The 16219-nt window shown below is 47.0% G+C and overlaps 1 protein-coding gene across 2 annotated transcripts in view; it reads right to left on the minus strand.

Annotated features, from left to right (window-relative positions):
• GALNT7 (polypeptide N-acetylgalactosaminyltransferase 7) overlaps positions 1-5584 on the minus strand; it is a 134307-nt gene extending 128723 nt beyond the window's left edge. For both annotated transcript variants that reach the window (XM_069576763.1, XM_069576764.1), the window contains exon 1: positions 5349-5584. In XM_069576763.1, coding sequence (XP_069432864.1) covers positions 5349-5474 — 126 coding nt within the window. In that variant the 5' untranslated portion in view covers positions 5475-5584. The remainder of the gene's footprint in view (positions 1-5348) is intronic.
• Positions 5585-16219: the final 10635 nt, after the last annotated feature.

A 16219-nucleotide genomic window follows, 5' to 3' on the forward strand; every position in this document is an offset into this window, starting at 1 on the left:
TGTGCATTCGTTCTTCAGGGGTGAAAATTAGAATCCAAAGACAGCAACTGAGGTTGAATAATCAATCACAAGCCGGTTCCAATGTTCGAGAGCCGTTCAAATCTTGCTGACCAAGCTTTTTTTTTTTTTTTTTTAATAACTCAAGTTGGAAATTACAAATGTTTACAAATGGCCCAAGCTCAGAACTCTGACGTTCATTAATGCATTACTTTCTCTCATCTCTAATTTACTATTAACTGATCTAATGCAGTCTTTACCAGCACCAAACTGAAGCCAGTACCTTATCTCCCTTTTCAGGCAGCTGGTCCCATCACAAAATAGTTTCCCAAATTCTATTTCCACACTTTCTTTACTAGTACTTGTGCACGCCCTGAATGGCTGTTCTAAGCCTTTTCCACCTGCTAAGGAGACGTCCTATGACTGCTCCCAGAGTGAGGTGTCCTTACACAGACACCAGAGTAAGGAGGGGAAGGAACCAAGGCCGTGCGGGTGCTCGAGTCTCTTCTTCAACTAGGATGTGATCCCTTTAGAGCAGAGCTTTTCCTTGAGGCTGTCTTGGTGCTCTCAGTGGGGTCTGGAGCAGGGGGTGACGGTGTGTCCCAGAAATTAGAATTGTATTTTGGGTATTCATCCCTGAAGAATGAATATACAATCCGACAGAGGAAGAAAAGTAATGAAATCAAGAATGTGAAGTTTCTAGAGCTGAATGGACACGGCCTGAGGCTGCGAGGGGAACGCTTTTATAGTCAGGGTCTGTGTAGTGGAAGAGGGAAGGTGAGGGAGTAGACTGTGTATTAATAGCTTGGACAGAGTTCTGTGAGAACTGGGAGAGTATCTGCACTGTACTCACGGCAGTCACGCCCTCCACAGATGTGTCAAATACCCACGGAGTGTTTGTTAAGCCCAACCACTGCTCTAACAGGACTGACATCTGACCTTCCACCACCGGATGGAAAATACTTCCACAGAATCGACAGACACAGAAATTCTTAGGGATGTCTGCAGTTCCAGGGCACCCAGCCCTGCAGGGGAGAGACGTGGATGAATGCTGCAGCACCGTGGAAGGGGAAGGAGAAATTCCACGAGCAGGAAACGTGACTCCTGCCTCTCAAAGACTCAGTGCTTCACAGGCACCTTTAAGAAATGCGACAGCTTCAGAGTCTCAACCCAGGAGAATGCATGTGTACACAAAACTGCATTAATTTCAGGAAGCCTGTAGAACCCAAATTTCTCAGACTTGGCAACATGGGAGGTTTTCACTGCAGGAGCGGGAGAGGACAGCAAAACAGAGAATGAAAGCCAGACTCGGGGCATTTCACATGGGCAACTGAAATAACAGTGACCTCTTCTGATGCTACACTTCTGCTAAGTGACAGCTCCATCCCTAATAAATGAGCTTTTGTTTGAAATAAAATACCATGGTCAAGGGCAGAATTTTTCTGGTTGCAGCTGATCACAGCTGAGATAAAAGGCTTTGCTAGGGTAGAGCCTGACCAACTGGGTAGTCAATTCAGTCACAGTCTCATTAACCAAGGCTCCTTTCCACTGGTCTCAGTTTATCACATAAAACCTCTCCATCTAGCAACAGTTCTTCAATGAGTCCTACTCTGCACGCCCTGAACCTAATGGCATTAATAGTTTGACTTAAGCAACACTGGTACATACTGAGAACCACCAGTTCACATGCAGCTTCTCACCAGCCCTGAATTTGTTATAGGAGAAGCACAGAAGATCTTTCAACATCTCCATTTTAGACCTTTATTTTTGGAGGCTAATGATTCAACTCAGGGCTGGAACCTTGGAGAAATGGTCTAGGAGATACTGTAATTTATTTAATTAAAGGAACTGTCTACACTTTAGAAGTGCTAAACAGATGGTTGTAGTACAAACTGACCTTAAAATATTCTGAGAACAAAGCTTAAAAAGATAAGCCTTCACATTAGAACTGCAAAATGTAACATTGGAATGTACAGATTTTGGTCTTCAGAACCTTCCATGTAATAAACAACCTGTCACTTTCCTATCACTTACTGGGTGATTCTGGCCACCTTCCTTCTCCTTCACTCCCATGTGCGAACACCTAGTCCTGGTGCCTCTGCATCTCCATTGAATAGCTCTTGAATTAACTGACTTTTCTCCCCTTCCCCTGTCACTCTGCCAATTCCATCATCACATCCCACCCGGGCTATTATAACCTCCAACAGGAACTCCCATCTGCTCCTGCTCTAAACCAATACTGCCAGAGTGATTGCTTCAAAGCACAAATCTGATCGTGTCTCTCCTCTACATAAAAATCCTTCCACGAGCTTCATCTTTGGAGTTGATGACTGCTCTAAAGACCTGATCCCTGGCCTGGTCTCTTTGCACCCTCACTCTTCATGTCCTAACTGTTGTTGTTCAATTGCTCAGTCATGCCTGACTCGTGACCCCAAGAACTGCAGCACTTCATGCTCCTCTGTCCTTCACTATCTCCTGGAATTTGCTCAAATTGCTGTCCATTGAATTGGTGATGCCTCCCACCATTTCATCCTATTGCCCACTTCTCCTCCTGCCTTCAATCTTTCCCATCATCACTGTCTTTTCCAATGAGTCGGCTCTCTGCATCAGGTGGCCAAAGTAATGTTCTAACTCCACTGGTCTTATTCTACTTCCTCAGATTACCATGCTACCTCCTACCTCAGAACCTTTGCACATACTCCTCCCTCTCAGGCCTGCCCCTCTCCCACTCCCAGATCAAGAGCGACTCTTCTTCAGATCCTCAGACTCTAATTCAAAGGCCATTTCTTCAGATAAGGCTTTCATGCCCAAGCATCACCATTTTGTTACCCTCTGTGGGGTTTTTTTTTCCACAGCATGTGGCACACTTTTTATTTATAGGTCTGTAAAGTCTTGATTAATGTGATTTTTGACCCAGTAGCCTACATGATTCAAAAGTTTAGGGGCAAGGAGTATTTCCTTAACAAGTAGCACCAGGACATAAAGGTACTCAAAAATGTTTGTTGAATAAATGAAAACTTATCCAGCAGAGTATGATTTGAATGGTAAGATCATGCTTCACATCATTCACATCAGAGAAACAGCAAGAGGCCCAGAGATGAGAAAGTGAAAAGAAATGTGTTTCTGTTGTCTTGACCATAGGCGACCTGTTTTGCTGGGCAGATCTAATGGAGGAAGTAGTCCAGGGGAAAAAGCACCCGGCTGCAGCAGACTTTTGTGCCTGGAACTCTGAAAGATTAAGGCAGGAAGCTACATGGGGTGAACCTGCCAGGACCAGCTTGCTAGAGTAGAGGCAGAATTTGTCTTTGGTAAATGGGATTATTCCAGACTATCTCAGGTCATTTATCAGAATCCAGAAAGCCCTATAAATGGACCAGCATTAAGGAGAGGCAGATGCTTCACCGGGGGGGGGGGGGGGGGGGGGGGGGGGGGGGGGGGGGGGGGGGGGGGGGGGGGGGGGGAGTATGTGTAATCATAAAATAAAAGACCAGAAGGGGGAAGGGAAACTCAGGAGTCTTCCCTAAGTGAGACGACCTTGGACAGCTGCATCTCAGAAGCTCTTAGCTTAGTTTTGACTAAAAGGGAGCAGTAGCACCTTATTTGCACTTTTACGACTTATCCACTGTATCTTCAACTGCTTAGTTAATATTTACCTGCAAACTTAATAAAGACGTTTGGCTCTCCAGATACATAAAGCAATCTTCTTAATTGTTTGAAAGTCTTACAAAGCTAGTTTTGGCAAAGCTAGTTTCTGTCTTTGTCAAATGACAGAAATTATTACTGGATCCACCGACAAGCTATATTCAATAAGCTGGACCAAAAATTAAGTTATAACCACCTCCTATAGCTATTAAATGAGCTCGTGGCCCAGTCCCTGTATTAGCAGTAATAAAAACATTTCAGCATTTCAGGACCTTGGTGCTGACACTCCATCACCCCTTTTAAGATTTTGTCATCTGAACTACAGGACATTCTGAATATGGCTAATTCTGTCACTCTTTCCTCAGTTTCTCCCCCAGGAAACGGTGTTTAAACGTCTCCAGCTCTGTTAAAGGCCATTTGTGATCACAAATACTTTCAAACAACTGCAGTATTAGGTAGCCTTTGGTAAGTCATTTTGAAAGCAAAATCATAAAGAGGTCACCATCACTCCACGAGAGCTGAGGGGCTTAAAACCACAAACACATTCAAAAGGAAAGATGGGTACTTTTTATTATCCTTAATTTAAATGACTTCAAGGGAAACCCCATCCCCCACCCCTCCAAGATGTTACAGAGATCACAGTGCCCTTAAGCCTTCAAATAGACGCTACAACTTTAGAGTACATCTCAAAAGTAAATCTAACTCTAACACAGGGGCAGGAGCTGATAAGGAAATCTCTTCCTACGATTCTTAGTGTTGAAAGGATGCCTGCTCACTCAACTTCCAGACGCTAACTTTCCAGAAGGAAAGTTAATAAAGGCGACCCATTGGATGCAATGCAGATGCTGTTTGCAGAAGGCGCTGGAAGCGGCACGTCTCCCAGCCCACCCCACCGTCGGCCCCCCGCCCCGCCCCGCCCCGCCGCGGCCTGGTCGCCCCCAGCCCTCGGGAAGGAGGGGCGCGGCCGCGCCGTTGGTCACCCACGTCCCGGGGCGCCGATGGAGCACCACCGCCGGGGAATGTCGGGCGGCGGACAGCGCGTCCGGAGCCCCTCGGCTCAAGTTAGTTTGGGCGCTCGTCCGGAGCCTGGGGAGGGGCGGGGAAAGGGGTGTTCCGGCCCGACGGGGCGGCCGCGGCAGGGGCTGAGGGACTGGGGGTTCCGGGGGTGGGCGAGGGAGGCCGGTCCGGGGCGAGGCCTCGGCCGCTCCTCGCCGGTCTCGGCGCCGGAGCCTAGGGGGCGGCGCTCTTCTCGGGGCCGGGGGCGGGGCCGCGCGCTCCCATCCCGGCGGACGGTGGGGGCGCCGAGGGCCGAGCAGCCGGGGGGCGCCCGAGACGCCCGGGGGCGGCGGCGGCCGGACCCCGGGGCCTGGTCCGCACCGGGCGGTGGCGGCGGCCGCGGCCCCCTCGCCTCCGTCAGGCCTGCACGCGCCACAGGCCGCAGCCCGGACCAGCCCCGCGTCCCCGGCCGCCGCCGCGGCGGTGCCGGCCCGGCCCTCCTCCGCTCCCGCCCGCGGTCCCCGCGCGGAGGGCGGCCGCCGAGCCTCCGCCGCAGCGTGGGGCGGAGAGGCGGGGGCCGGGCTCGGGGGGCCCCCACCCGCCGCGCCACCTGCGGAGCCCGCGCGCGACCCACCGCCCCCGCTCCCGCCAAGCGCGCGAACAAAACAAGTTGCAGGTCGCCGCCGCCGGAGGGGGGCGGGCGGGTCACTCACCCTCATCCTGCTCAGCGGGCTCGGCTCGTCCGGCCGCGGGGACAGGGAGGACCAGAGGACCACCAGCCCCAGGAAGCTGCCCACCACCAGCAAACTGCGTAAGAGGAGCCCGATCTTCAGCCTCATCTTCCTCCGGCGGCGAGAGGCGCACAGCCCGGCGCAGCCGCCGCCGCCACCGCTCTCCCCTCCCCTCCCCTCTCCTCCCCTCCCTCCTTCCCCCTCCGCGCTCGCCGCCTCCGCCCGCCCCCGCCGCCCGGCGGCCGCCCTCCCAGCCGCCGATCCGGAACTCCCCTCGCCGGACGGGCCGCCCCTCCCCGCCCTCCCTCCCCGCCGCCGGGTCTGCAGTCCCTGCTCCGCCGCTGTCCGCTCGACCCCTCCGGGTCCTGCTACCTCGCGGCTGACTAACTTACACTCTTCCCCAGGGCTGTCCTCAGCCTCGGCCCCAACCGCTCAGCACTTAAAAGCTGCCCGGGTCTCCCAACTTTTATTGTCCATTGGGGCCGTAACTCCGGCCTTAACGCCTGTCCCCCCCAGCCCGGCGTTTCCCCAGCCCCCGCCGCGGGGCCGGCAGGAAGGGAACCAGGAAGTCGGGGCTGCAGCTGCTGCCGCAGCTCCACGTGGCTGATTTATCGCCGGGAGGATTTTTTTTTTCTTATTGATCGTTCTAGCTTCTTCACGCGGCTCCTTAAGGAGGTGGATTTGTAACCGCCCGGTGTGATGTGCAAATATCTCCGGACCGCAGAAGCTCTCTTGGAAAGCAGACGTGTCGTACGTCGTCGCCCTGTGTAGAGCTAATTAGAAGAAAGCCAACCTGGTGCTAAATCAGCAATACCTTGTTCAAGGGCTCAGTTTTATATATCCCCAGGACCGAGGATTTGGGGGGAGGGGGAAGGGCTTAAAAACAATACTTCACCCTCATCGCCTCCTAATTCAGTCCCGATTTTTGCCACTCATGGGGGTTCCTTGATTTGTGTTTTTTAAAAGCCTTTCTGCCTGAAACTTACATTACCCAGGAAGGGATATTGGCAAATGTTTACTCATATACCCCACCCAGAGGAAATAATTTTTGTGCCCCCTGTCTTCCGATAAAGATGTCAGTCAAGTCACCTCACCGCACTGCCGAGTGCACGTGATTATGATATCCGTGTGAGATAGCCTAATTGCCCAATGCAAGCTGAGCAGTTTGTTTGATACCTTATCCTAAGTTTGGGGATGATAAAGATGGATCCTTCTTCCTGTTAATAAAATTGACTCTTACCTGCAGGTACTTTAAAACAAGTATTTTTAAAACAAGGTTGTTTAAATCTCTAGAATGACATAGAGAATTTGAATCATCAGGCTAGATAAGGAATTTGACCAGACCAGCTCCATATGCTTCATGACTTGGTTTACAGTACCTAGTACATTGGGGAATTCCATAGATGCCCTCATGTCAGAATTTCCACACAATATTTGCACTGAACAACAGCGGGAAATGTAGAATGGATGACAATATGTTCAGGTCTGTTCTTGGCTGGATAATTGTGCACAGTAATGCGTGTCAGCCCAGTACATATAGCACCTGGAGTACTGTCAAGGCTTGAATACAAATCACTGTCTGACTCAGCATTTTTATCAACTGCTTAAATCAAAATCAGTTGCTTTTCCTATACGACAAGGGAGACTTTGCTGAAGACTTTTTTTTTTTTAATGAAAAAGAACTGAAATATTTAATTGATAAAAGTATGAGTCATCTGGGTCATGGAGAAAGTTACCACCCACTCCTGGGTCAATTCAGGTTCATGTGGGGATCTAAGCATTACCTGTAACCAGGTGACTCTGACCCAGCTCATCTGTGCACCACCTTCAGAGAAACAGTGAAAGGAAAGTGTGCTTGGGGAAATTTTTATTTAGATCAGATATTTTAATTTATTTCCTCAACCTCTAGAATCTAATGCCTGATGATCTGAGGCAGAGCTGATGTAATAATAATAGAAATAGAATGCGCAATAAACGTAGTGCACTTTCAGTTCAGTTCAGTCGTTCAGTCATGTCTGACTCTTTGCGACACCATGAATTGCAGCACGCCAGGCCTCCCTGTCCATCACCAACTCCCAGAGTTCACTCAAACTCACGTCCATTGAGTCGGTGATGCCATCCAGCCATCTCATCCTCTGTCGTCCCCTTTTCCTACTGCCCCCAATCCCTCCCAGCATCAGAGTCTTTTCCAATGAGTCAACTCTTCGCATGAGGTGGTCAAAGTACTGGAGTTTCAGCTTTAGCATCATTCCTTCCAAAGAACACCCAGGGTCGACCTCCTTTAGAATGGACTGGTTGGATCTCCTTGCAGTCCAAGGGACTCTCAAGAGTCTTCTCCAACACCACAGTTCAAAAGCATCAGTTCTTCGGTGCTCAGCTTTCTTCACAGTCCAACTCACATCCATACATGACTCCTGGAAAAACCATAGCCTTGACTAGATGGATCTTTGTTGGCAAAGTAATGTCTCTGCTTTTTAATATGCTATCTAGGTTGGATCATTCCCAAATCATCCCTCTCCCCACCCCAGTCCGTGGAAAAATTGTCTTCTACGAAATCAGTCCCTGGCGCCCAAAAGATTGGGGACCGATGACTTAGACAACTGGAAAGTGGGAACAGGATCATTTCTAGACCTCACTTGGGCTGTTTACAGATGAGGAGGGTTCCTCCACAAAACTGCCTTCCCTAGACAGAGTCTGGGCTTGGAGGAGGTGACCTTCAGGGGGTCTTACTCCAGTCACAGGAGGGAATAATTCCATTTGAAATCAGCAGCTAAGGTCCACCAGGAGTAATGAAACCTTTCATTTGTCCTCTCATTTTCACAGTCAGAGGAGACAGTTTTGATTATTAGGAAAATAGGAATGTTTATTTGTACTGTTATGAGCATAGTCAGGCAGGTGTGCACACTGAAAGTGGTCCTTATCGCTTGCTAAGGTGAACAGAAGGAGTTTGGGGCAGAAATGGTATTCAGAGAAGACCCTGTCATCTCCTGTATGTTTTGCACAGAGAACTTAAAATATGTGTGAAAGGACACAAAATTAGAAGTTGACCAGTGGGTGTGTAGCTGTAAAAGCCCACAGTTCCTCTGAGCCCTAACAATGTTTAAAAGAAACTCAAAGTATAAAACACATGCCTATTGGCAACATTTGCAGCCAGGCTGCCTCAGCAAAATTGACACAGCTCTGCTTAGAAAATGAGCTGTGTGTCCACAGCTTAGGTCGGGGTCAGTTAACCTCTCTGAACCTAGGGCTCTTATCTGCCCAATAGTGATTGCAGTACCACCTCACTACATCAGTCAAAAGGAGTAATGGAGGTCAAGTACATATGCAAATATAAGTTCAGATAGAGGAGTGAGGCAGTCCCAGTGTGTGGGGATATAATTTTTTTTTTTAATGAATACTGTTGCAATTGTTGTTTAGCCAGTAAGTCCTTTCCAACTCTTCAATCCTACAGACTGTAGCCTGCTAGGCTCCTCTGTCTGTGGGATTCTCCAGGCTATAGTGGTTTGCTAATTCCTTCTCCAGGGGATCTTCCCAATCCAGGGATCCAACCCGAGGCTCCAGCGTCGCAGGCAGTTTCCTTACTACTGAACCACCAGGGAAGCCCAAAGTTATCTCTTACTGCATAGCAAATTACCTTCAAATTTGGGGTTTTAAAACAACAAACTCTGACTGTTTCACACAGTTCTGAGTCAGGAGTCCAGACTGACTCTGAGACCCTCCTCCCAGCAGGGTGGTCCTGGCTCAAGGTCTCTCCTGAGGTTGTTGGCAGGCTGTCAGCTGGGGCTGCAGTCATGGCTTAACTCTGCCTGGAGGAATCTGCCTCCAAGTTCACCCCCAAGGCCTAAAGGCAGGCCTCCCTGGCTACTGTGAGACACTTGTCAAGGGGCTGCTCAAGACAGGCATCAGGCTTCCTCCTGACGGAATGATAGGGAGGGAAAGAGGGAGAGAGAGAGAAGACTCCAGAAGCTGCAGTCTGGTGCATTGTGGAAAGGGGCCACAAAAAGGTGTGAATAATAGGAGGCCAGGGGCTTTGGAGGCTTAAGAACAGCATTGGAAATCAACATACTCCTTTTTTCCTCTAATCATTTGTAGTAATTCAGTTACCATTATGCTATGCTGAAGTCTTTCAAAAAGAATCCAGATCTTAAATAATTGTTCATTTCTGATTATCTGGCAAGGAAATCCTCTGTATACTCTGTGTACTGTCTTCACTTCTTCTAAAATGAAGGTGTTGGACCAAAGAATCATGAACACCCCTTCCAGTTCTGAAATTCTGAAATTGACCTGTGACGTTAATAGATGGTTGAGACTTTTAAATTTCTATTCTTGTGTGGAATACAACCAAGTCAACGTCTGCCTCTATACTTCCCCTCCCCTCACCCCCCGGCATGGGATACTGTTTCTGTAATAAGCTTAAAAAGATGGGTAATTCCTGAGTTGTGCTCATCTGGAATAAAGACTATTGTCCCTGGGCTTCCATTTGATGAGGTTAATGGTCTCCTACAGTGTTGTGAAGGCAGAAATGCGTATTTAAAAGCACTTTTAGATTGAATGCCATAGAATACCACCTCTCGGGGAGCCAGGGCTGTTTTCAGACTCCACGATTCAGAAGGGCTCTTCTGACTTGACCGTTTATTTAAGTGGTGAATGAAACACATTCTGTCTCTTTACACTCCTGTTTGGAACCCTGTCAGCAGCTTCTCCTTTTGCTCTCAGAATTAAGCCCAAACCTCTCAATTTACTCCAAAGACCATAGCAAGCCCTCCTCTGTTAGGTCCACAGTCAAGTTCTCTCTCTCTCTCTTTTTTTTTTTTTCTGCGTCATAATGATAACGCAGTTATTCCCTTACTCAGAACACTCTCTTGGTTTCAAAACCAACTATCTCCCACCAAACTTCCATGCATCCTTCAGAATCAGTGTATACATCCATTCTTCCAGAATGTTCCAATTCTCTTCAGACCCCAGCCCTTGCCCCATGCTCTCCAAGCCCCCGTCCACATTTGGTCATGGCATGTTTTAACACTGCTTACCCAGTGGTCTGTCACCCCCATCAGGCCATGTCATCTGGTGCTGTCTTCCCAGGTACATGCAGTGCCTGACATCAGGGCCTGCTGTGCTGGGAGCCAGGGAGTGAAAGCAAATTCACACATGCTTTGTTTCACAAGTTCACTCTACATTTTAAGCAAATTTGGAATTATTATGATAGAAGATACGCTGCATTTATGTACGGGAGTAGAAAATATCCTTGTTAGAAAATAACTGAGAAAAGGTGAACTTTCTGGGCATCAGCAAGATGCAGCATGACATGCGTGCATGCTGAGTCGCTTCAGTTGTGTCCAGCTCCTTGCAATCCCATGGGCTGTAGCCTGCCAGGCGCTCCATGCCATGGGATTCTCCAGGCAAGAGTACAGGTTGCCATGCCTTTCTCCAGGGGCTCTTCCCCACTCAGGGATCAAACGTAAGTCTCTTGCGTCTCCGTTGGCAGGTGGGTTCTTTACCACTAGCACCACCTGGGAATCCCTGCACTATGACATAATGGGGAAGTAAAAGATTTGGAATTAGCAGTTATCTACTCCCTCTCCAGCCTCTAATTGTCAGATCTTTCAAGGTAATCTCTCTGCAGTCTATACCTCAGTTTCTTTATTTGTGTGCAATTTGTATGCATGGACAGCAAGGAGATCAAACCAGTCCATCCTAAAGGAAATCAATCCTGAATATTCATTGTGAGGACTCTTGCTGAAGCCAAAACTCCAATACTTTGACCACCTGATACAAAGAGCCCACTCTTTGGAAAAGACCCTGATGCTGGGAAAGATTGAAGGCAAAAGGTGAAGGGGCCGGCAGAGGATGAGATGGTTAGATAGCATCACCGACTCAATGGACATATATTTGAGCAAATTCTGGGAGATAGTGGAGTACATGGGAGCCTGGCATACCAACTGAACAACAGCAGCTCCTCTGAAATGTCTGAAAAGGCTTCTAGGCACAGTCCATTATTAAAATTAACATAATCATTTTTATAACTAAAAAATAAAAAAGTCTTAGAAACTAAAGCTACATACTGCCCCCCACTTCACCTCAGCTATGAAGTTTTTTACTTGTTTTCCCTAAACTTTATGAGTTTCAGTGGGTTTATACAACTTAATGTGTATAGAGGTAGGAGTACTTTTTCTCCTCCGTGCTTTAATCATTTTGAATTAGCAGATCTTAAAAGGCGATACCATCTAAACGTTTGGTGAAAGTATTTTAGTGGTAGGTGACTGCGCCCTTATGTAGGGGCAGGGGAAGGAGGGTTCACTGTTCTACATTTTTATCTGACCACAATGAGTGCTGTAATTCCTAGATAATAAACCGAAACTACCTGTGTGCTCAACAATTGGGAAGTTTATACGCACAAACTGTTGTACTACCTTGACAAATTTCAGTTTTGAAGACTTTTTCCATGTCATTTAACCACACTCTGCTGAGAACTTGAATCTTTCTTCCGTGAATTTCATACCTTAATTTCATGAAATTTTAATACTTGAAGGGAAATTAGAAATGTGACTAGACAAGGCTCTCACTTTATGTATGACAGGTGGGTTCTCTGTGCCTCTTACTGACAGAGTTTCTTTCTGCTCCACCTCTGCCGTGTCACAGTCGTGGTTAGACAAATTAGCAGTGCAGTCGTCCATCCGTATCTGAGGGAGTGGGTTTCAGGACCCCTGGGACCAGAATCCAAAGATGCTCGAGTCCCTCATGTGAAATGGTGTATATTTACATCTAACCTCTACATGTGCATATATAGTCCTGTCCAACTCTTTGCGACCCCGTGAACTGTAGCCCGCCAGGCTCCTCCATCCATGGGATTTCCCAGTCAAGAATACTGGAGTGGGTTGACATTTCTTCCTCCAAGGGATTTTCCTGACACAGGGATCGAACCTAGGTCTCCTGCATCTCCTGCCTTGGCAGGCAGATTCTCTACCACTGAGCCACCTGGGAAGCCTGACCTCTGCACGTCTTCCTTTATGTTTTAAATCATCTCTAGATTGCTTGTAATACCTAATGCAGTGTAAATGCTATGTAAATACATTGTAAATGCTATTTAAACAGGTCCCATTAACTAGACAAATTCAAGGTTTGCTTTTTGGAAACTTCTGGAAATTTTCTCCTGAATATTTTCAGAATGCAGAGCCAACGGCCAGCCAAATTACCAAGATAGAGCCTGGTTTGTCCTGAAGGTATCAGGTCTCCATATTAATGAACTGAGATTCTGGGTGATGCAGTTCACCTAATCTCTCTGGCCAGGCCACAGTGGGTGTAGGTGGATAAACAGGGTCTCTGCAGAGACGTGAAGAGGTATGGACCAGGAGAAAGACACCCAGGAGAAAGGGGGACATTCTCCTCTTCGTCCAGCCTGCAGCCCCAAAGGCACTTAATGGGAACAACAAAGAAGCTCTTTGCACCCTCTTCTGAATGGTTTTTGATTAGTTACAATAAGATTGGTCTGTTTGTAGTAATGGACTATGCTTAGAAGCCATTTCATACACTGCAGAGGAGATAAGCAAAGCTGTATACAAATGAAATTGAGGTGGAGGCTCAGTATACTCAGCGTGGCACCCTAAATGATCCAGGAATTAGAGGCTAGATTGAGTGTTGGTGTGTTTGTGTGCGTGCACACTTAGTTGCACACTTCTGTCTGACTCTTTGTGACCCCATGGACTGTAGCCCACCAGGGTCTTCTGTCTATGGGATTTTCCAGGTAAGGATACTGGAGTGACTTGTCATTTCCTTCTTCAGGGAATCTTCCTGACCCAGGAGTTGAACCCACATCTCCTGCATTGGCATACGGACTATTTACCACTGAGCCACCAGGAAAGCCTGGATTGAGAGACGATATCTGATAATTATAAGCCTTATGTTTTCCAACGATGTCATTCCCCACCTTGCTGATGCCTGGAAATTTCATCCTTTCAATTATTTTCTAACAACAATGAACAGGAGATTTTCTCTTTACTTAAAAATGTGTCTCTATGTTAATGACTACTTGAAGAGCCACCCTGGGAGATGTGGGCCCAGAGTGCTGATCTTCACAACAGCTCAAAATACTGTCATTTAGAACTTTAGTTGCATAAGTTTTCACTTGTGGGGATACAGGGCATACATGGGTGTTATTGTGGTGAAAGTGAAGCGAAAGTGTTAGTTGCTCAGTCATGTCCTGCTCTTTGCAATCTCATGGACTATAGCCTTCCAGGCTCCTCTGTCCATGGGATTCTCCAGGCAAGAATACTGGAGTGGGTTGCCATTCCCTTTTCCAAGGGGTCTTCCCGACCCAGGGATTGAACCTGAGTTTCCCTCATTTTGGGCAGAATCTTTACCACACTAGGCCTGTATATAAACTGAGAGTGAAGTATGGCATTCTTGTAGTTATTGATCAGGGACAATGCTAAATAGATCATTTTGCAGAAAAAAAATACTGTCTTTTAGGTCAGTTCAGTTCAGTCGCTCATTCGTGTCCAACTCTTTGTGACCCCATGGACTGCAGCACAGTCAGGCTTCCCTGCCCATCATCAACTCCTGGAGCCTACTCAAACTCATGTCCGTCACATCGGTGATACCATCCAACCATCTCATCCACCGTCTTCTCCTCCCACCTTCAATCTTTTCCAGCATCAGGCTCTTTTTCAGTGAGTCCATTCTTCGCATCAGGTGGCTAAAGTATTGGAGTTTCAGCTTCAGCATCAGTCTTTCCAATGAATATTCAGGACTGATTTCCTTTAGGATTGACTGGTTGGATCTCCTTGCAGTCCAAGGGACTCTCAAGAGGATTCTCCAACACCACAGTTCAAAAGCATCAATTCTTTGGTGCTCAGCTTTCTTTATAGTCCAACTCTCACATCCATACATGACTACTGGAAAAACCATAGCTTTGACTAGACAGACCTTTGTTGGCAAAGTAATGTCTCTGATTTTTAATATGCTGTCTAGGTTGGTCATAGCTTTTCTTCCAAGGAGCAAGTGTCTTTTAATTTCATGGCTACAGTCACCATCTGCAGTATTCTGGAGCCCCCCTCCAAAATAAATTCTGTCTCTGTTTCCATTGTTTCCCCATCTATTTGCCATGAAGTGATGGGATTGGATGCCATGATCTTAGTTTTCTGAATGTTGAGATTTAAGCCAACTTTTTCACTGTCCTCTTTCACTTTCATCAACAGGCTCTTTAGTTCTTCTTCGTTTTCTGCCATAAGGGTGGTGTCATCTGTATATCTGAGGTTATTGATATTTCTTCCAGCAATCTTGATTCCAGCTTATGCTTCATCGAGCCTGGCATTTCACATGATGTCTTTTAGATAATTGTGTCTTTTGGCATATGGCAAGGAGTTTTGAAATTTGAATTTGAATTCCATTTTTTTGAGGCGGAGGGAATGGTCTTTGAGAACTTGGTCTTAGGGATGGCTTCTATTTCTGAAACTATGTAAAAAAGATTTTTAACAAACTAAGTCACTTTTAACGGTCTTTTATTGTATATTTATAGCTATTTCTATTCATTCAGCAGTTCTTGGAGCCTGTACCATGTGCTTGGCATTTTTCTAGACTATGGGATACAGCAGTACACTAGAGGAGCAGACTTCCTAGTCGTCATGATACCCAACAATAAACAAGGTATATAAATTGTTATATATTGCTATCAAACGCTGGTATATCACTTAGGTGCCAGTTATCTTAAGAGCATATAAGAATAACTCATTTAGTTAAGTGGCATGTGCCTCTGTGTGTGCTTTGTCATGTCTGACTCTTTGTGACTTCATGGACTGTAGCCCACCAGGCTCCTCTGTCCATGGATTCTCCAGGCAAGACTACTGGAGTGGGTTGCCGTTCCATTTTCCTGGGGATCTTCCTGAGCCAGGAATTGAACCTGCATCTCTTGTGTCTCCTGCATCCCCAGGCGCAACCAGTGCACCTTTACCACTGTGCTATCAGGGTAGCCCGTTAAGTGGTAGAAGATAAAATGCTATGGAAAGAAATGAAGGAAAATGGAATTTGAAGTGTGGACAGGAGTGAGGGAAGTTTTCAGTTTTAAAGAGTCTGAGACAGTCTCATTGAGGAGATAATATCTGGACAAGACCGGAAGGGCTGAGGGAAGAAAACAGTGGATGCCTAAGTGGAGGTGGCTTCAGGCTGAGAGGGCAATAGGTTACAGAGACCCTGAGGCAAGAACATTCCTGCTTGTTTTGGAAAAAGCAGGAAGGAAGGAGAGCTTTGGCTGAGAAAGTGAGGGAGAGCATTAGGATCTAAGTGACGACAGTGGCTTTAGTTTAGAATGAGATGAGCGGCCCTCGACAGTGCCAAGGGGTGGCCTGGTCTAACCCATATCCATACGGAATCACAGTTTCTGCTTCTGGAACTGGTAAGGAAAGGAACTGAAACTCAACATTTGAAAAACTAAGATCACGGCATCTGGTCCCATCACTTCATGGCAAAAAGGAGGGGAAAAAATGGAAACAGTGGCAGATTTTCTTTTCTTGGGTTCCAAAATCACTTTGGATTGTGACTGCTATGAAATTAAAAGATGCTTGCTCCTGGGAAGAAAAGCTATGACAAACTTAGCATATTAAAAAGCAGAGCCATCACTTCTCCAACAAAGGTCTGTATAGTCTAAGCTATTGTTTTTCCAGCAGTCATGTATGGATGTGAGAGTTGGACCATAAAGAAGGCTGAGCACCGAAGGATTGATGCTTTCGAACTCTGGCGCTAGAGAAGACTCTTGAGAGTCCTTTGGACAGCAGGGAGATCAAACCAGTCAATCCTAAAGGAAATCAGTCCTGAATATTCATTGGAAGGACTGATGCTGAAGCTGAAGCTCCTACACTTTG

The sequence above is a fragment of the Ovis canadensis genome, chromosome 2 (genome assembly GCF_042477335.2).
Source record: "Ovis canadensis isolate MfBH-ARS-UI-01 breed Bighorn chromosome 2, ARS-UI_OviCan_v2, whole genome shotgun sequence".
Lineage (NCBI taxonomy): Eukaryota > Metazoa > Chordata > Mammalia > Artiodactyla > Bovidae > Ovis > Ovis canadensis.